Source organism: Cariama cristata, unplaced genomic scaffold (assembly GCF_000690535.1).
Source record: "Cariama cristata isolate BGI_N322 unplaced genomic scaffold, ASM69053v1 scaffold6445, whole genome shotgun sequence".
In the NCBI taxonomy this organism is placed as follows: domain Eukaryota; kingdom Metazoa; phylum Chordata; class Aves; order Cariamiformes; family Cariamidae; genus Cariama; species Cariama cristata.
Genome location: NW_009619134.1, coordinates 1 through 20,562, shown reverse-complemented (window position 1 = coordinate 20,562; position 20,562 = coordinate 1). Strand labels below are relative to the sequence as shown.

At 47.5% G+C, this 20,562-nt stretch overlaps 2 protein-coding genes across 2 annotated transcripts; one reads left to right on the top strand and one right to left on the bottom strand.

The window, feature by feature from the left end:
* The first annotated feature begins 3,957 nt into the window (after positions 1-3,957).
* On the top strand, positions 3,958-5,783 carry LOC104162402 (histone H1-like). The gene is given in 5 exon segments (XM_009701117.1): positions 3,958-3,990; positions 5,189-5,327; positions 5,412-5,523; positions 5,577-5,698; positions 5,701-5,783. Coding segments are annotated over 5 exon segments (489 nt in total).
* Positions 5,784-11,289: 5,506 nt separating this feature from the next.
* LOC104162400 (microfibrillar-associated protein 5-like) lies at positions 11,290-20,075 on the bottom strand. Its single transcript, XM_009701115.1, has 8 exons — positions 20,015-20,075; positions 17,181-17,228; positions 15,990-16,025; positions 14,312-14,347; positions 13,487-13,522; positions 12,687-12,774; positions 12,186-12,259; positions 11,290-11,611 (listed from the first exon to the last, which is right to left on the bottom strand). The coding sequence occupies exons 1-8, from the start codon at positions 20,073-20,075 to the stop codon at positions 11,490-11,492; spliced, it is 501 nt and encodes a 166-aa protein (XP_009699417.1). The 3' UTR covers positions 11,290-11,489.
* Positions 20,076-20,562: the final 487 nt, after the last annotated feature.

Sequence of the window (20,562 nt, the reverse complement as noted above, 5' to 3'; positions counted from 1 at the left end):
TAGCCAAAAGCTTGCAGAAAATTTTACATAACATTTTCTGCTCTGAAAGGAGTCAAGAAATATCTTCATGGCCAGCCTGGTCTTCCCCATAAATTAAATTTGTGCATAATGATTTTCTCCAAGGTTTAACATGTCAAGTCTCATAAAATGTTTAACTAGCTCCTTTCTCTGTTCCTGGATGTAAGTGGAATTCATTCTTCCATGTTTAAAACATCAGCTCTTTTCCTTAAAGGTGGAGAGACTCCCTTTGCTCTCCACAGAGCTAAAAAAGAAAAAATGAACGGATGAACGATATTTATGTCACTCTTTGGCAGGAGTCTCATGTCTAAATACCAAGGCAGGTTTTCCAATGCCCTTTGTTTAGACTGGTGACTTCCCTCACAGCGGAGGTGCGAATGCACAAAGTCGGTGGCAGCGATTCTCTGCCTCCAGCTCTAATCCCCAGAGCAGAACCGTGTTGGTGTGGGTCTGGTTTTAGACTCTCAGAGCAAATCTGGGGCGACATTTCCAGACACACTCTCAGCTCCTATGCAGTTCTGCCGAGAGCAGGAGCTGCAGTCTGTTGCTAAGGCAAGACCTTGCTCGTTAGCAGATGTCATCTCTGGTCCGGTTAAAAAAAAAAACCACAACAGTTTGGAAAACCACGGAAAGATTGCTGATCCCTGATCTAGCTGCTAGTCCAGCTTCCTCCCTGGCTCTAAATTGCCAAATCTTTAACACATGGTGGGACCCTTTTGGCTGGGAGCTAATACACAAGGAGAGATGCTGACGACTCTGGTTTTCCTTCCTTTCTGCTCCACGCAAACTTATTTGCAGAGGGGACTGGAAGTGGGAGAGAAAAAGAATTTTACTGAAGATGACTCTGTCCCTGTTTCCGATCAAAGCCCCGGCCAGTTAAAGGCTAGTGGGGAAGGCTAGAAAGGGTCCCTGTGCTGGTGTGGTTGGAGTGTTACCCAGCAAGAGACACTGCTGCAGCTTACCAGGACCCCAGAGGGATGTCCTAGCATCCCTCCAGCTGCCCGGGGCTCTGTTCCCTGTCTTGAAGGGAGAACAACGGAGAAATAACAGCAGGGTGAAGAGCAGCGGTCAGGCGTAAGGGGGGGAGGAGGAATATCACCGTTACTGTTACTAAAGATTCAGAAAGCAAACTGCTAAGAAATCAGAGAGCAAAAATGCGGTGAATAATTAAAAGTAATTACTTAGCCCCCAAGCAGAGGAGAGGTTGCTTGTTTAGTCAACAGGAAGCCGTGTGTTGGTGCGTACCGATATAAATACATATTTATTTTTTCCATTCACCCTTTGCTCAGAAATCGCATTTTGAAACAAGCGCCGACATCACCAGTTGGTTGGTTCTTACGCTGAACGCAAGAAACGCAGACACCTGCTCGGCCTCGCCTCAAGCGAAAACCTCAAGCAGAAAAACTTTCTCTGCTCAGCAAGGGCTGATGCACCACGGACACCGACTTGCACAGAGACCTTGAGCAGGGGAACGGTAGAGTTCCTTGCAGTTAGACATAGGCAAATTAATAAGCTGATGTGCTTATTTATTATAAGCACCTACCATGTAATATGCTAATTTGATATAAGTATATATTAAGCACATTACATCACATTCTGCCTTCGTTCCACAAACATTCCTCACCCGATTTTGAAGGACGGACCCAACAGATAGGTAACGCACTTGCTTGAGCACCTCTGCCAGGCAGACCCCTCGCATTATTCCAGTCCTGGGTGTAAAAAAAAAAAAACCCGACACAATGCAGAGCAGCTTGCTGTCTAGGACACGGGGCAAAAGGGCCTTGTCCCTCGAGCTGCCAACTCATCTTGTGACACAGCTGTGGATGCCATGCGTGGGGAGAAGGTTTCAGCAGTTGCATGACAAAGCACTGCCTTTTGCGGTGCGGAATATGCAGCAGCATGGAGATACGTGAAAGCTGTGAGGACATATATATAGGAGGTCCGTCCTGGGGTGGACATCACCAGGAGGGGGGGAATGTGGTGGAGCGGTTGCAAACGCAAACCTAAAGCACTGTGGGGTGAGTGTCACCGAGGCTGCATCTCAGTTAGACGAGAGCAGGGATCCCAGGTCATGAGAGGGAAGAGGGAAGGAGAGAAGGCAGGAGTTCAGGATGAGGGGGAGTGACAATGGGAGGGTGGGTTGATGAAACCTGGACCCCTGCGCTGTGCACCGCCGCATGCTGCAGGATTGTAGAGGATGCCACAGATGCAGAATTGAGGGCATCTGGTTGCTGGGCGTGCACAAAGATTATACGTTATCATGCGTTTTACTAGTGATTTGGCTTTCCAGGCTTGCACTGCAAAATCTTTACCTGGAGACTTGACTCATGGTTTATTTTTGTTGCACTGTTGAGCTTGTTTTGGTTCTGGGGGATGAGGCAAATTAGGGCGAAACTATTGAATTGAGTACACGTTCTTCAACCACAGTCCTGTGAATGCCTCTCATTCCTGCCCTGTAGCTCGCTGCTAGCCCAGCCTGAGGCTCCTTATAGGAACTAACGACCTTTAATCCTGCCTCTCTGACTGCTCAATTTTTTCTCTCCCCACCTGTATTAATTGCCCCCACCATGTCTCGAGGCAGCAGCAGTTCTGTCCCTTGCTACCGGCGACTGACACCTGCTGGGATCACCAGCAGGAAGGGAAGAAAGGGGCTGGGTTGGGTTGAGGAGTCCGAACCCTTGTGAATGGTTTCCCCATCAGTAACGTAGGTAAGAAGTGTGACCAACGTCCAAGTATTCACGCTAAATGTCCTCAAGTGCCTTCTCTAGCTTGAGGCCGGGACATGGTTGGCAGGTTATCTCATTTAGACTAAGAAAAACAAACTCTGCGATCAAAGCATCACCCGTGCTGAGAGCTGGGTGGGGAAGTACCCACCAGAGCTGCTTGCACCCTGCTGCTTCCCATCGCAGTGGGTGCAGCTCCAGCCTCCAGCACACCCTGCCCATCTCACTTGGCTTCTGACTCCGTGCTGCCCAGACCTGGAGAATATTCTCTTTTTGCACAGGGAGCTGCAGGCTGCCTTTCCAATGTTACTCCGTTCTCCTGCAGCTCAGCCCCCCTGGTCTGGGCAGCCCAGACCCTGCTCCCAGTCATATCTTCCCCCTCCTTAATGGAAGTCACTGGCTCCGTATCTCTGCAATCATCTGCTAGTCACGGGGAGAAATTCAGTTTTGCACCGCAGTTTTTCACAATGAGACTCACCTTCTAGCTGTGGTTATGGTTTCACAGACCAAAGTTGCCTGTTATCAGCTCCTGTTTGTGCAGTTGCTGCAGCTCATGCTACTCAGTGCAAAAAAAGCTTGCACCTGGGGCCTGGGTGGTAAATCCTGATTTTAATTTCCCTGTTGTCTTTGGAGAAGTCCTTTGCTGGAGAGGCTGGGACAGAAGTGCTTGGGAGCTCACTGAAGAGCGGCACATGGCATGTTCGTTGGCTTGCAGTCACATGTTGAGTTCTCTGCAGTTGTACAAGCTTTCCTTGGCTGGAGGTCCTCATGAGCAGTGTTCTTGCATCTTACAAAGTTTTCTTATCAACCAAGCAAGCATTTTCAGAAGATTCAAGATAGCCTTGCTACTTCTTGCCTTCCTCCCCCCAAGACTTCAGAGCTGCTCCTATGCTCTCATCACTGGCTACATCCAGAAGGTTTGTGGCGTGCTACCACTAACCTCTAGTCCCTAACGCCAAAGTGTCAGACAGTAGAATTAGGGTCTGCCCCTGACACCCTGATCCTCTCCCAGGAGGCCCAGTGCCCCTGGCCATGGTGGTGAGATGGGAGACCCATCCTGCGGGCAATGAAAGGAGGGATAAGGGGGTGAAAAGTGATTCTCATCGTATGCTGAGGATCTCCTCCTTTGCTGTGATACCTCTGCTGTCTTTCTTCCTTGCTTGTGCACTGCCATGCCCGGCCGTGCCGACTGTTAGCATCTGTTATTTCTTTAGCCATGACCCACATGGGAGGCTCCCAAGTTTCTGCTGTAAGCAGTGAGGTCAGAGTTGTGACAGACTTGAGCTAGCTGCCCAGGCAAGGGAGGGTATCCAAGAGTCTGAGAACTTCCCCGCTAATCTCACAGAATTTAAAAATACCCTTTCATGTTCCAGCCAAAAGCATGGGTTCTGCCTGGATGAAAAGGCTGGTAGAAGCTCCTAGAAAGCAGAGGAGAGAAAGAAGAGGAAGAATCTGAAGGGGAAACAAAGACCCTGGGAAACCACTGATTCTGCATTATTATCAGAAACTTTAATTCACTGGCGCCCATTGGTTTTAGACAATGCTTATAGCATTCCTTCTGCTTCCCACTCAGATGTGGCCCCAAAACAACTGTATCTAAAATATGCACCTCTTGCATTCACATACACAACCAGTTAATTCCCCTTTGCCCAGTTTGTACTCGACGAGGGGACACCACGTCCACTCATCTCTTCCGTCATTTCTGTGCAGCTGTAGGTAGGGTAGGGCACAGGCACATTTACTTTAAGATGGCTAGCTTGGTCTTTTCCAATTTGGAAAACTGGTCACAAGACCAAAAAAGCTCGCAGGTTGGGGAGGCAAAAATCCACCCTGAAGGAGTGCCCCTGGGGACTCTCAGGGAACAGAAACGGCAAAGGGGCTTGCAGAGACTGTGAAGGGTTCAGATGCCTTTCCTAAACTAAACCAAAGGGAAACTACAAAGATACCAGCTGATGGGCAACGGAGCCAAGAGAAACGGTGTAATGATGGTGCTGGGCTCAAGCAGAGCTAACGAGAAAATTTCTTGTGACCACGGTATGGAAAGCCTCAGGAACAACTACATTCCCACTGTACTAGGCAGAAAAGAAACTCTTTTGAACCCTTCCTCCACAGCAAGGACCAGGCTGAAGGCTAAGTCTAGGCTCTGGAAGAAAACAGGTTTTATTTGTTAATCCGTAATAATGGCCAACGCAGCTTGCTCCAGCTGATCTGTGCTATGTGGGTGCCAGACAAGGGACATAGCGGGGTGCAAGCATTTTCGAGTGGGTGTGTTTTCTGATATCGTCTGACTTGGGTGCTACAAGGGAACAGCCGGAGCAGTAAGGCCCATGGGAATGCCTTCAGCATGGAAAGGCTTTGTAGGTACAAGGCACCCAGTACGAGAGGTGGCACGCTCATGCGTGCATCAGTGTGAAACCAAAACCTTGGCCAAGACATCACGTTGGTAGGCTGTGCTGGCTATCGCGTTTGAAGCGACTGCTGTTGTTGCACATGCCACCGCTGCTCCAGCCTCTAAGGCATGGGCTGAGAAGCCGGAGAAGGTGGCAGGAGGATCCAAATCCTGCCAGACCCTGTGTCTCCAGGGGGGTGATTATGGGGGTGATGACTGCCTCCAAGAAGCACAGAAGAACTTTCTCTCATCACTCTGAAAGGGAACTGAAGTCTATGCAGTACAGGAGGACAACAGTTGCTGCAGGCTGGGGCTCGGGAGCCTGGGCAAGGGCAGCACAAGAGGACTTGGTAGTTCCAGCTCCTTTAAACTCAACAACAAGCCAAGAGGAAGGTGCCAAGAAGGTAGCAAAGGCCAAGAAGCACCTGACCCTTGACTGGCACTGCCAAGAAGCCCAGATTAGCTGTGGCTGTGAAGGAAATTCCAAGGAAAGCCAAGAAACTGGCAGCCACCGTGGCCAAGAAAGCAATCAAGAGCTTAGAGAATATGAAAGCTGACAGACCAAAAAAGGCAAAGATCCAGCTAAAGGCAAAACAGTGAAACCCAAGGTTACCAGACCCAAGGCACAGAAATCGAAAGTGGCCTCAGGCTGAGAAGGTAGTGCACAAGAAGTAGATGCTGTAGGAGCACAAAGCGTTCTGCTTCAAGGACACAGAGTGTAAACCCTTCAATTAAACCACTGATTTTCATCATGTTTTGCATTTTTTTAACACAGTTGCCCCAAAGGAAGATAATTAATTGTAATAATTAAGATACTTTGTTTTGCAATAAAACTCAGGCTTTGTATAAATTAAATGTTCCTTCTTGCTATTTTCTTCAATCGTCTGCAGCAGCAGTATTGTAGGGGAGGTGGAGACAGAGCCTGCTCGGAGGTGCACAGCGAAAAGAATAGGGGCAACAGACCAAAGCTGCAGCATAGGAATTTCTGATCTGACATCAGGAGAATATTCTCCATCTTAAGTGTGGTGCAGCACTGGAACGGGTTGTGGATTCTCCATCCTTGCTGACTTTTTCAAAATCCAGCTGGACAAGGCTCTGAGCAATCTGATTAGCTTTGAAGTTAGTTCTGCTTGCTAACTTTCAACGGGATTTTATCTATGATCTTAACTGGAAAGGTATACCATCTCAACAACGACATTGATTTTAAAAAATGCACAGCTTCATGTACATTTATTCTTATATTTAAGCAGGTGAGTTCTCACATTACTCATTATTTAGACACATTGAATTACACATGTTCATTTATCACATCTTTTTGTTAATGTCTAATTTGTGACAAGCTGTATTTGCATGGAAATTGCAATCTTGGTAAAATGCCCAAAACAGCATTCTGAAAGAGAATTTATTCATTAAATGAAGCTTCACTCTTGATGTCTCTCACCGATTCAGTTTTTTTAAAATACTTCAACATAGTATCAACAAGTACATGCAGCTTGCATTTCAACTAATTTATATTATTGAAAACATTTGTATTTGAAAAAATCATTTACATTAATAGGAAAGTGGATAATCAAATTAATTCATGATGCTTCACACGCTTTTTTTTAATTTTTTTTTTTTTTTTTTTTAATGAAGTAAAATCCAGCTCTCTCTTTTGTGGGACTTTACTCCAGCTTGCTACACTACAAGGGCTAAGGACGGCATGGAAAAGAGAGAAACGAAGGATTATGTTGAAGATCAGAGAGCAGGAGGTGAAGAGGAGATCCAGAAACTGAATTTGGATTTCCTGTGCCCCAGTCAAGGGGCTGTTCACAACTGGACAAACGTACACTGACAAACAGTGTCAGACCGTGTGGTGCCAGCACTAAATGTTATGAGATCATGCGCCTTTAAAATATTTTTAAAAAAACCCAACCAACCCACAACTTTTTTTTTTTTTTAATTTTAAACTAAAATCCCTTTGGGCTCCAAGCCAGCTATACTTTATGTCATAGAGGTGCTCTTTTTGGAGGGGTTGCAAGCACCGCTCCCCCGTGCGAAGGCCAAGCCCCCACCCCAGCCAGCAGTACGCCCTTGAGGGATCCCTCCAAGCCGAGAGGCTGGATGACAACACGTTTTGTTCATGCTGCCGGTTCTTCTGGACAAGATCCAGGCAACATGAAGCTTCCAGGTGACGCGGCAGCTGCAGCTGCTTCCAACAGCCTCCCCGTGCTCTCCCGCCGCGTTCCCCTTCCTCCTTGCCTCGTTTCTGCAACCAGGGGCTGCCGCCTCAAGACGTGCGGTTGCTGTTCCCACAGGGCATGAACATATGAACAGAGGAGAAAGAGAAGAGATGAAGAAAACAGAGGCAGAGAACAAAGAGAAGGAGAGATAGGAAGGTGGAACAACCCTTGCTTTCCAGGTGCAGCAGAAAGCCCTCGGTGCAGCCAGCTTCCCTTGCGGGGAGCTCCAGCTCCATATGCCCAGCAAAGTGAGGTACCACTTCAAACTGGGGGCCCAGCATCAGAGCACTGGCCTTGAAACAGCGGCCTTCAAACTGGCAACGCTGATCGCTACCGAGGAGCCGTGACAGCAAAATAAGCAAGAACAACCATTGTGTGGGAAGGGACTGCAGGCCATCAAACCCCCGCTCCAGGTCAGAGGAGCTTATGAAAATCAGCCACAAACTTTAGATCACGCTTCTAAAAGGGGACTCCAGCAGCTTTCTTTGCAGCTAGTCCAACTTCATGAGAAACAGACCTAGCTGGAGCTAGATTTAAAACCATTTCTCCAGTTTACAAGAGAAGGCAACGTCTAGAGACCAGCAACGCAGCACCATGACAATTCCAGTTAGAATGGCAGGGGAGATAAAACTGTGTATGGGAGAAGTGCTAATGGAGAAGCTTGTCTACAGACTCTGGTACTGTAAGGAAAGGGAAGAATAAACCGAATTACAAAAAGTCGGTGGCACACGTTGTACTCTGCTCACACGGCCAGTGGAACGTGCTGTAGAGGGGCATGGCAAAGGCCAAGAGCTCTTGAGTCAGAGAAGGGTCAGGGCTGCGTGGACACGACGGAGTGACATCCCCCGTCACTTGGGCTGAGGCCGTTTGCATTCTAACAGTCCAAGACAGGGGTACCCCGGCGTCAGCCAGGAAGGAGCATCGATTCGAGGGGACAGTGTTGTGCAATAACCTGCATCCTGTGGTTTAGTCCTGAAGAACTGTGGGACGCTGTCAGAGGCGGTTTAATGGATAATTTGGGCCACGGCCACTTTTGTTCTAGAAATACCATCTAAATGCAGGCTTGACTGCTTGCACATGTGAAGACACTGCCTGGACTCCCCCATGCTCTGAGTGCTCCATTTTTTTGACAGAAATACGATGTACAGTCAGTGCCTGATGAATTTGTGCACAAGTCAGAAATTCAATGAAAGAGAAATTTTCCTAATCCTTTTGGCCTAGATGCGTACTTTTTAATGTAGTCTTTCAGTTATTTCTATTAGTGAGTTAAATGGCTCTAGCGAACAAATTCTTCTTTGCTTACGAGAGGATTTATCACAGCTCTTCTCTTATTTCAGCCATCTTACTCTTTTAGTTGGAGATGGTAATTCTCCACCAGCAAGTCATGGCACACAGACAGTGAAAAGATGAGTTCTCAGCACAAATCTCATGGGTTGGGAGGAACTATCCCTATGCTCAGCAGCTATCAACTGTCAGGAAAAATCTAGCACAGCTATTCATGGAAAAAAGAAATGCCGAAGATAATTTTCTGTATCTCTAGAAAAAATAATGACCTCCCAGGAAGACTTGTGATTCACGAGTGAAGAGAGGGTGGTGGCAGAGGACTGGGCTAGCAGGGAGTAAAGAGGTCTTAATGACAGATTTGGCCTGGAGTCAAGTATCCCCATAAATCTGGAGGAAATACAGCTAGAGACAAATAAACCCAAACGCATGAGAGTTGCCAAGAATAACAGGAAATAAATTTTCTTTTAATATTTTTGTGTGCATTATATGGACTCTAGCATCAAAACGGTGTTCTCCTGGAGAGGAGCACCTCTTCCTGTCCCTGCTGAAAGCAAGCAACAGAAAGGCTTCTAACCATTCCCCAAACTCTATGAATATTAAATTTCTATATACTGTACAGTAGCTATGTTATACAGTTATATATCTATATCTATATCAGCTTACATTCAACTCTAAATACAGACTGGAGACTTGGCTTAGTCCAATTTCCAAGAGCTCCCTCTAACATTTCATCTCCATCCTGCCTTCCTCCACACAGGCAAATTCCACAGGCGTCCCAGCATAGAAGTCAGCAGCTGCCAGTGGCTCGAACGTCTTTGAGATCCAGCTTTCAGTGCCCTCCTCTCTACAGAAATGTGCACACTATCAGTACAGAGAAATTCCTCCTCTGTCCCTAGTCCCAGGAGCCTCAAGTACTCAGGAGGAGCATCATCCTCTGTGTAGGGGTGGGATGCCCCTATGTATAGGATGAAATTCCAGTCACCACGTAACTTGGAATTCTTTCTCCAGTATACTAGATTAATAGAGATTTAGCCCATCTATGTCCGATTTTGACCTCATGTGGAACAAATCTGTGTCTGCACAGGGTGTCTATCCCTACATCGAGGATGTAACCAGCTTCTTGTTTCATACAGCAGAAATCTAAGTCCCAGGGAGAGGCTCTTAATTGTTTTGCTCTTTTTTAAAGAGACATCTGCCCTCTGTGCAGCAAACTGCCTCCTATATTGTGTGACTCTGGCTCCGTGCAGCAGACCAGTGCTCCCGCAAGGCTGAATGGTACTCATTTCAGCAGCAGAATACACAATGTGACGGGGGTGAATGCCCACTCTAGCAAACTGGCTTTCCATTAGTCGAGAACAACACTTAGGGAACCTAGAGACAGGGTCTTGCTGATCTTCTGCTGCAGTCAGCTAAGCTGCTCAGCTCCAGTGCCCCACAGAATCAAGCCACTAAGAGTCACATCGAGTGATTGATACACTTCAGACAGCTGTTCCCCACTTACTCTATCCAGTCTTACAGTGAAAACTGCCCATGTAGCTGGAAATGTTCTCCATATATCTGGAAAACAAAATTCTCAAGCACAGACATCCAGTGCTACCAGAGTGAATTATTTTCCCCGGGTTGGCCTGCCTCTATAAGCACTTATACCTGCATATACGTTTACCTCCCCACCAGCACCTGGCTCTCTGCAGGTCAGTACGGCCAGAGAACCTGCAGGAAAACCCAAGGATCCCAGATAATGATCTTCTCCTACATCCCATTCCAATGTGTGACTCCTTTCTGCTTTGTGCAGGAGCTCCCAGGCCAGGAGGTAGGAACTCAAGTGGAGATACTGCAAGCAGGCTCAGCAACTGGAGAGTGTGGAGGTAGCCAGACCAAGACTAGTCACTGGGACAAGCTAATTCACTGCAAGTTCCCAGCACTGCAAGGACACACAGGTTCTTTGTGGGCTCTTTTGGACTTAGGAGCGGAGGCAGTCATACTTACTGCTCCCTGGAACTTGCCTGGAATGGGCATCGAGAGATTTCTTCAATGGGAAGGGAGGGACAGAACAGAGAAGAGGAGAGGAGGGAGAGGAAGAGGCAGCACTCTGTCCCAACATAATCTTCTTGAGAAAAATATAATGCCATACTAAATCCAGAACTCTTCCTTTTGGTAGCAGTTGCTTGCAAGGGAGGCAATGGGCTTGCGACAAAGAACTTCCCAGAGGTAGTTATAAATGACCTTCTGCCATACAGGGACAATGAGGTTTGCCTTGGGTTGAGGGCAGCTCATCTCCCAGTTCTGTCAGTTCTCTGAGGCCAGCAGACACAGGAGGAGGCTGTGCTATCACACAGCAAATGCAGTGGCCCAGGAGGACCAGAGAGGCTCAGGCTGACTAACCATATCTGAAATCATACTGATGCCACACGAGAAACCTAGGTCAGGAGTCCTAGGGCATAAAGGTTTGCACTCCTCCACATGAGATGCAGCTTAGGGCATCTGTACCGTTGGAGAGGACTATATCCTGTCCCCATGTCTGTCTCTCTGCAGGGGCAAAGCAAGAGAAGATGCAGCACATTTATAAGGACCTCTGGGAAACGAGCAGTTCATGGCCTGCCAGAGTTTGAGAGAAAAGAGGGGAACATCCCACATCCTCAGCAACAGATTTAGAAGATGACAACAGCCACCGTGACAGACTAGCAGACAGGGGACTCTGTGTACTGCGGCACCTGAAGAATAGGATGTGGAGGAAGGCAGAGAGGCAAGGAAATGGTGGGGAAATCACAAACAAGAAGGACTTGTCTTGGGTTGTAGGTAGTGGATGATGATTTCTCTTCGCTCCCTTCCTTTGTCTCTCCTCCTGTTGGTAGCTCACAGAGCATCAGGCCCTCTGCGCTGCTGCTCCAGGAGCTGTCTGCAAGGGAGATGCAAGGGTTGCCCAGATCGGCGGAGACGTCGAGAAGGAAGGCCAGCCAGCTGGCGACAGATTTCATCTGAAGACACAGCAGACACAAGTTGACAATCAAAGCTTCCTTCAAGTTCTTCACCACCAGAATAGTTAGAGGTACATCCTTCACTGCATCTACAGAAACTGTCGGAACTGCTGAATCCTCATATATATGAGGCAAGTGAGCAAGTCCTTAGGCTTTTATTCATTTCCTTCTGGTTTCATTCATGTATAATAAATACTAAAATCACTTGTATTTTGCTGCACCAAAGACTGCATAAGAAATCTGGACTGGATCCTGTTTCTATTCATGAATAGAAATACTGAGAGTTACTCTTTAACCTCAAAGGAATGCAACTTTGAGTAAGGGCGTGTCTGGGGCTAGTAGAGCATGATCAAGATCAAGGAAGGCAGAGCTCTCGTACTTCTTGGTAGTACAATATCTTACTTCCCAGCATTTTTCATGGCATGCATACTGGATGCAAGGCCACATTGCATTACCCTAAACCCAAGTCCAGGGAAACTACTACATATGGTTTGGAGCTGGGTAATTAGTTAGCTTGGAGACTCTATCAGATGGCTACAGTTATTCTTCTAGGCTAGCTTGTGCTACCACTCACCTTGCATGACCTCATTCTCCTTGCAGACAATGCGAGAGCACACCTCCTTGTTTATTACGTACATGCGACGCACACTGAGGGATCACCAGGAACACACCAAGGACAGTAGCGAAAGGCACAGGGACCCAAAGAAACAAAAAAGAGATACAGGCAATAAACATGTATATTCACCAATGAGGAGGCAAATACGAAATTTTTAGGATTAGTCTAGAATAAGGCTGTTGTCAATAGGAGAGTAATCTTTGTCAAGACTTCATGAAATGGCCAAATACTTTAAATACGAATTACAATATAGGTACATTACAGCTCCTTCGTGCTGCACAGATAATAGTTATTGTTCTGTTTTAGTTAACCACCCTAAAAGAACACTCTGAGGATAGGGTTCATCTCACCAACTGGTTCCTTGAGGGAACCTCTAGTCTTCAAAAGAAACAATTGCTGAACTGGATATGCCATTTCTGAAGGTTTTAGGGCTTTTCTTAGGGACTGCTGGTTTCTTACCTTGTAACACAGAGGTAGCTGATACACTGCTTTACTGGTTTGTGAACAGAGTACAGGCGTGTGCAAGGGAACTTTTCTTCACGACAATCTGGGAACACACACACACACAGAGGTGCAATCCAGCATCACTGGCAGGTGCACTCATTCTGGCACATATATAACTTCATCACCAGGTACTGTCCTCCAGGCTTCTAGGGAAGGCCCCCAGCCTCTATTTTCCTCTCTCTTGGGAGAGATGAGGATGGTTTACAGAAGAGGAAAACACAGCAGACATTTCTGATCCCCTTGCCTCATAAGACAAAAGTAAGGGAAAGCTGAGCGAAACGCAAAACAAACCCACTGGGAATCCTCAATACAGAAGGCACATGCTGTAAAGGGGACAGACACAAATAAACTAAACGTAAATTGTAGTCACACGTTTAAGACACGTGTTTCTAATAGATCTTCAGGACACAAATCTAGTTCCTTTCTTTTCTGGACAATCAAACCTGTAGCCAACTATGATGGGTGTTCTTGCATTTCCTTCTGAAATGCCAGGTCTTGGCCACTGACAATGACAGAATACTGACCCAGTGCATCTGGTCTGGTGATCTGCCGTTTCCTCCCCTCCCAGGCATGCCACTCGGGGAAGATTTCAGCTTCCGCTACCATCATTCTCCAGTAGTTCTAACTCAAGGAACAGGGTGAAGGGAATTTTCCAGGAGACAAAGCTCAGTGCTCAGCCAGCATCTGCCTGGAGACGTAACAGGGTGGGTGACAGTGGCTCCAGGAGGGGATGCAGGTAGCAAACTTAAACGTACCTGATGAAGCCGTCGTAGTTTCGCTGTCAGACTGAACTGGAAGACAGAGGGAAGCAAAGTTAGTGTGATTTACCACGATTCCCTCCTAGCCATTCAGCTTACTCAAAACAAATAACTGGAAAGTTCTTTCAAGAGCCTGCCATTGTAACTTCTAATGTGGAAAAAGATTTCATTGTTACTGACGTGAAACCATAAGAGAAGGCACAAATCCAATATGCATCTAGTGCCAGCTACCCAAGCAACAATGCTAAAAATCTGTCCAAGCTTTACCATAAAGGATTACCACTACTGTTCAAAATTACACTGTAAGGGCATCTTGCCTTATAATTCAAAAGGTGGGGTACACTTATTCAGTTGCTGTAACTGCCGTCCACCTAGAGAATAAGCGAAGGAGCCTGTGACTGCCTCTTCCTAAGGAAATGTGACTCCTTTAAGAAACAGCATTCTCAGACCACTGGTTCTTTAACGTTCATGACAAGAGGTCAAAAGGAAGGTGGGTTGTTATTCTCTCTGATAAAGCAACCCACCTATACCACAGCAAACCAGTACTTTTCATTATTTACCCAGTGACAAACTGGAAAGGAACTCAGAGCACTGATTGCCAGGTGTAAGTTTGCATCAACAGTTATAGAGGACTTCTACTTCTCCTGCTCACATGCCATAGTGTCAGCCAGAAGCACAGACAAAACACGTGGATGTACAGTGAAGGAGCCTTTCAGGCCTCAAGGCAGTCAGGGAAGGCAGGATTTTGGGTGTGCAAGGGACTGGGCAAGGAGAGGGAAGGGGGGTCCACAACACTGGGTTTTGAACTGAGAATAAACTCACCAGGACTAAGAAGCACAGGTGGCGTGACAGCTGCAGCTGGAAAAAAGAGAAGATGTTCTGAAAGATCTTAATTTGAGCTTCCAGCCTCTTTCCCCCCTCCCACAGTTCTGCCGATGGCTCACCATCCCACACCTGGTTCACAGACAACACTAATCATGATGTTGTTACCATCTGACTTGTCAGAGTAACTGCAGCCTTTCCCTGCGAATATGCTGGGTGTCCTAGAGCTGATGGGATGCTGCAGAGCAGAGATGGGTCCCATGGTACATGCTTTGCAAAGAGTTTCTTCTTGATCCCTCAACAATAACTGTTTTGAAGCCCAAGTCTGCTGGAAAGGCTTCACATTTAATCTTTTCAGGTTTAGATATAGGTTAGCCACTGTCAGTTTGGTCTGGAAACCAAGTCTTATCTACCCTCCTACAGAGCATCAGGTTTCATACACTGAACAGGAGACTGACACAGGTTGTTTTCACCTCCCAGCCCCACCAGGAAGATCACGCAACTTGCGTATACAATATTGTGCTTCCACTTTTCTTCTCCAGTGGACAGCTGGTCAGCTTGATCCCCAATACTCTAGCCAACTGATGAGCAGAGTCCCAGGGCAGAGGAAAGACTGTGGAAGTGCTGTCCTGGAGAACAGGACACCACTCTCAGATGAGCTCTCCAACTCGCCCAGCACACTTCCCAGAAATAGCCAAGCATTGCTACCTCTCCTTTGTCTTTGAGCCGTATCATCGACCAGATGTGTTCTCCCTCTCCCTGCCCTGCCTGGCTCCCCTGCCACCTCAGAGGGATGTGTTTGACAGACTGCCCCAGCAGAGAGAGAAAAACCATGGCCGAGGCCAGTTGTGCCAGATTCGAAGCAGGACGCGTACAGAAAAAGCGGAGAGGCTTCTTCTTTAGCCTCTGGCCCTCTCCTCCGTTGCCCCAGCAGGATTAGTCTGTCTTGTCAATGCCTACACTCCCATCAGCTCTGTGTCCTTCCCCTGGGGCTCTCTCCACAGCAAGGCTTAGCTCTGTAAGGAGGCACATTGCATGCTATAGGTGCTCTTTCAAGAGGCCCCCACTTACCCTACCTTTTGCACACATTTTGCTGCCCCCCAGTGACACAGCCACAGGCACAGCAGGGAAAACAGTACTAAAAGAACAGTATTTCCACCTCCCCACCCCACCACTGCTCAGAGTTTGCTTTATTACTGTCTTTTGGGTTGTTTTGCCACTTCTGTCTCCTGAGCACTCAAGCATGGCCGCTAGCTGTCAGCAGGCACGGACACAACCTGTGTCCCAGTGCTGCCCAGTTAACTGGTGAACCTGAACAGTTTCTCTCCCTCATCATTTAGTCTCTTCCTTCCTGCAACCTTCCTTGGAAGCCTAGGCCACGCGAGCTTCAGATTTCATGGCTTCCTGCAGCGCAAACAGCTTCAGAGAGCCCTGGTACACCAGAGGAGATTGGAATTTCCTTGGAGAACAGGCCATGCAGCCACTCTAAATTCACCTCCCTGCCTGGAGCACGGGACGCACTCCCAGACAGCCATAAACTCTGGAAGAACACCGCTAGATGTCAAAAGTGGGGAAGAGGAGTTTCTGAGCATAACGGGTAATTTCTGGGTCTATGTAGGCAGAAGTAAAGGTGAAAAGGGGAAAAGAATCCTGAAGTTGCCAAGAGACAGGAGCTTACCAGAGGTGCTGATGAAAGAGTCGGTGCTAACTTGACCTGGAAAAGAGAGAATGTCCTTGAGAGAGCTTGTCTTTACTTTGTGATCCATTACACAGCTAGCCATAGCTAGCTTGAATTTACCTTGGCTGCCACAGTAGGCTCATGAGACAGTGGGATCCAATCCAGTAAATACATAAATAAACACAGTACCCCCATCCCACCCGTATCCGCCCCCCTTTCCAGTGACTGGTCTGGGACTGGATATTAGTGCACATATTGCATCAACCCTTACTGAACTCTGGATTCATATTCTGACTTCTCAGGTATGGCCACTGTGGGCATCTCCATGGGAAAGAAAGATGTCCGAAACGAAGGTGCTGACGGCTCCTGCAGCCGTAGGATAGGCAGCCGAGGCACCCACTGCAGAGGAGGAGGGAGGCAACTCAAGAACCCAGCCTTGACTGCGGAAATTCATCAGCAGATGAGTTTCGTTGAAAGGCAACTGATGGCAAAGCTGGGGTAGGAGTGTTGGGGGGGGATAAAGTGTGAAGGAAAGGGAAGCTTAGTGGACATGTTTTGGACTGGCTTCCAAACAATTTTCTGGGAAGCCCCAGGTATTACACACGACAGGCTCATCGCTGGGAGATGTCTGATGGCTTAGCCAGGGGCTTCACTTTGAAGAAAAGGCAGGCACTTGGGGTGATTCCGGTGCTGAGCGTGATGCAAATATACGTTCATCTTACTGTGTCACAAAAATGGAAAAAGGTCCAGAGGGATAAAGCAATTCACCCCCAACAACATGGCCAGTATGAAGACCAGTCAATATCCTTTCTCAGTGGCCTCACTGCTAAAGCCTCATGCCACCTGTGCACCCTTTCTCTTGGGATTTTCCTGAGCAGCAGTAGAGTTCCCCAAGTATCTCAGGGCTGAAGAGTTATCAGCTCTTGTGGATCTCCCACAACCCTTGACTGTGAACATAACTTCATGGGCTTCAGCCAAGTGTCCAGGACCCCAACACTAGTGAATTACTTGTAAAGAACACACAACAATTAGCAGGTTGTCTTGGAGGGCTCTGTTTAATCTTCACTGAAAGGCAGGCTCACAATGTCAGAGGCAAGGAAACAAAGAACAGCATTTGCAATTCAACAGGCTGTAACTCCACAGTGGGTCACAGGAGCAGTCTTTAGCACATAACATGCTTGTAATACTTACCAGTTCCACTTTCCAGTTCTTGCCCGTTGACCACCCATGGAAACCAGTCTGCAAGAGAAGAAGACAGGGGAGTGAGGAAAGGACAGAGAGATGGATTTCTATAGTCCGCAGGCTTCATGAAATTTTTATGAGCTGCTTATCTGTCCAGGAGACACCACTGCCCTCTGCTGTAGGGAGAAATGCTCTCTTCTCTGCCTCGGCCTCCATTGCTGGCTGGGTTTGTTCTTTACAGACCTGGGGATATAGCGGGTCCTGATGCTATCCCTGCTGCTTCCTCCAGGGTCAAAGGCTAGGCACAGGGACAAAACAGTAAATACCTCCAGATCTGCGACTGGACTTTGCGTTTCGGAACCCCCATTTGATGCATTTTGAAAACAAACTGCTCATTGCCTCCCTGCTCTGGACATTGGTCAAAATTCCTATCTCCGTTTTACAAAAGAGGAAACTGAGTAATGGAAATTATTTGCTTGGGGTCACAGATTGAGTCATTGGCCCGGTAAGAAACAGGCTGCAGGTCTTGGAGCTCCTTAGGCAAATAATTAATCTTGTCCATCATCCTGCCTGGGTACGGAGCACAGAGCCGAAGATCTTTCCCATCTGAGCCTCTGGGCACACTGCAGAGGGAAAACAGTGAAGGCTTGGCTGTGCGTGCAGTGTGGAAGAGGAGAAATTGAAACTGAGCTAGACTTGTTCATTTGTCCAAAGAGAAAGGGTTAGAGAGCTGCTTCCTTCAGCAGCCAGGAATAGGAAAATATTTCCTGCTAGCCACAGAGGAGGGAAATGTCTGCATAACTGGGGTGGGATGAAGGAAGGATTTGGCAGGAAAAATCCAGAGATCTGGGGCACTGCAGGGATGTGTGCAGGACCAGCCCAAAAAAAACCCAGTACACCCTGCTATGTATCACAAAGTCAGCCTTTAGCTTTCTGCTGATGGGAGCACTGCATGGGTAAAAACTACCAAGTCTGGAGCTTTTGTCTCAGCTCTTCCTCATTCCAAGAGGAGTTACTCGCAGGCTGCAGAGGGACTCTTGGGATCCCTATATAATCCTGCTTTGCAGCATTACAGGAGTCGCTGGACCCTGCTATTCCCTTCCCCACCCAGCTGCCAGCAAGGGCTCAGCTGCTGGTGACGGACCCAGGGAGAGCCAGACAAGTATAACTTCAGTGCACAATGTAGTGCAGCCCGAAACTTTCCCTGTTCTGGCTAATCTCTGAATGGTAACAAGTAGAGGAGAAAAATTGTATCGAACGCTTTCTCATTTGTTTCTGATACAAAAGGAAGGACACAAATTCTGAAACCATTGCAGGGGCCAGCAGTGCTAGATTTGAAATAAGAGTCGTATGGAAAAAGGGGAGAGGGTCCCCTCCTTTTGTCTAACATTGAAAAGTCAGCTTTTACTAGCTTCCCCTCTCACCCCAGGAGATAACTAGAAAACTGGTCCAGGTCTAAACCAACAGGACACAAGGGAAGTGAAACCCTTGTATATGAGGAGAGGAGACAAAATAGATGACTTTCTTAGCAGATTTTCAATCACATCAACTTATATTTGCTATGGTACTCAATTCATATGCTTTATAAATGATCGGACCTTATTGTCCAAGTTGCAATAAATTCATCCTTGAGGTCTCAGAAAACTGCAACCCTAATTCACCAAATCTGTTGCTCACCCAAAACCAAAAGAGATTATGAGAGACCAGCTAGTGATTCCTGTTGTTTTCCAAGTTAAAACAAAACAACAACAAAAAAAACCCCAAACCAAAAATGCTAAAACAAAATACACAAAAGTAAGAAAAATTCCTTTCAGGGCTCCTTCATGCGTCATAGAAACCATAGCCTTTTTTTTCTGCCTCTGACTTTGCAGGCCACCTACAAAAGCTCGTCTCCTGGATGCCTCACCTCCCTTCTTCACAGTCACAAACATGACATCCTCTACTGTGCACCTTTACAGGAAAAAGTGCTATTGGGAGCAGAATCGGGGTTCGGCATGAGGGTAGGATGGAGGAGAGCAGATTGGAATGACCTGACCTGAGTGCGATAGGTGCAGTCATCTGTCTCCTACATACAGTCTTTCCTGGCTAAAGCTTTTTCCATTCACTGGAATTAATCTTCTTTTGCTGTCTGTCCTGAGTCCCCTGACTACAATGTCTGATGCTGCCCTCTTGTTTCGTTCTTTTTTTGTGTGGTGGTTTTGTTTGTTTTTTAACAAATTCGATCCCACCTGAGTTTTTGCCAAAGTAACTCCAAGCAAAGAAAGAAGTGGAGCAATGAAACAGAACAACAACAACAAAAGCAGAGAGTGGTTTGAACTATGGAGGTTAGGTTTCTCAAAACAGCTGTACCAAAACCTCCAAAACCTCCCGGCAACCGAGTGGCCTGGAATGGGGCTGTTCCAGCAGGAACCACTAGCGACAGCAAATGTTTCACAACTATGACAGAAGAAATTTTGTGGAGCACTACGAAGTGCTCTGCAGTACACGCAAACACAGGTGGTACAGCAGTTCATAGTAAGCACAAAGCACAGCTAACCCTCTTTCTCAACTGGTCCTGGCTGTTTTGCTTACCCAAACATCCCTGCAGTGGAGACTGTGGACCCCTGTCTCTTGTGACTCCCAGTGCTTACTGGAGAGTGGATACATATGGGAACAAGTCCCCAGTTCCTGAATTTTCCCTTACAAGCCTATATCCACCTTGCCTTTCCTGTTTGGTCCTTCCCCCTTCACCATCCATCTACATGTCTGTGTCTTTCTCCTCAGGCCATTGCACATCAGCCTGTGCAGGGAAGTCTGCGTGGCCAGGGGGGAGAAGAAATCCTCCCCCTGGCATAAGGACTCACCAGCTGGGGATGAGGAGAGTGCTAACAGACACCACAGTACACAGGCTCCAGAGATCTTCATCCCTGTGGAGTGGAGGAGAAAGGAGTCAGGGGAAAGCTAAGGCAGGAATGGAGATACCCTCCCCTATAGCACAGAAACTCCTTGCTTGCCACCTTCAATTCCCTCTCAAGACCATTTGGTCTTCCCAGCCTCCCTCCCACCTGTCTCGCTCCTAATCTGACCAGTTTTCCAGGTGCTTCTGAAACATTTTGGATTGAGCATATAACTCCATCTGCTTGCTTTCTCTTTCCACCTCCTCTCTTCAGTCTCCATCTCTTTTCTCACCCAGGTGGCTAAGCCCTCCTCCACACACCCCCCCCAGCATGCAAAGAAAAGTTTCCCCTTGTTATCTCCCTCTGCTCTCTTCTACTTTTAAGTTATCTTGAGGAGCACTGGGAGAACAGGCAGGGTCCCCATCACTTACTGCAGCCCTCGGTCTCCGCTCCCTTCAGCAGCAGACGCTCTCTGTCTTTCCCCTTCAGCCGTCGCCTCCACTTTGGCTATTGGG

Bases quoted from the DNA above. Each gene is read 5' to 3' on its own strand.
- LOC104162400 (XM_009701115.1), bottom strand. From the start codon at position 20,075: ATGAAGATCTCTGGAGCCTGTGTACTGTGGTGTCTGTTAGCACTCTCC. The intron at 17,229-20,014 runs GTGAGTCCTTAT...CTTCTCTTGCAG, and splicing joins ACTCTCCTCATCCCCAGCTG to ACTGGTTTCCATGGGTGGTC. The intron at 13,523-14,311 runs GTGAGTTTATTC...TCTGTCTTCCAG, and splicing joins ACCTGTGCTTCTTAGTCCTG to TTCAGTCTGACAGCGAAACT.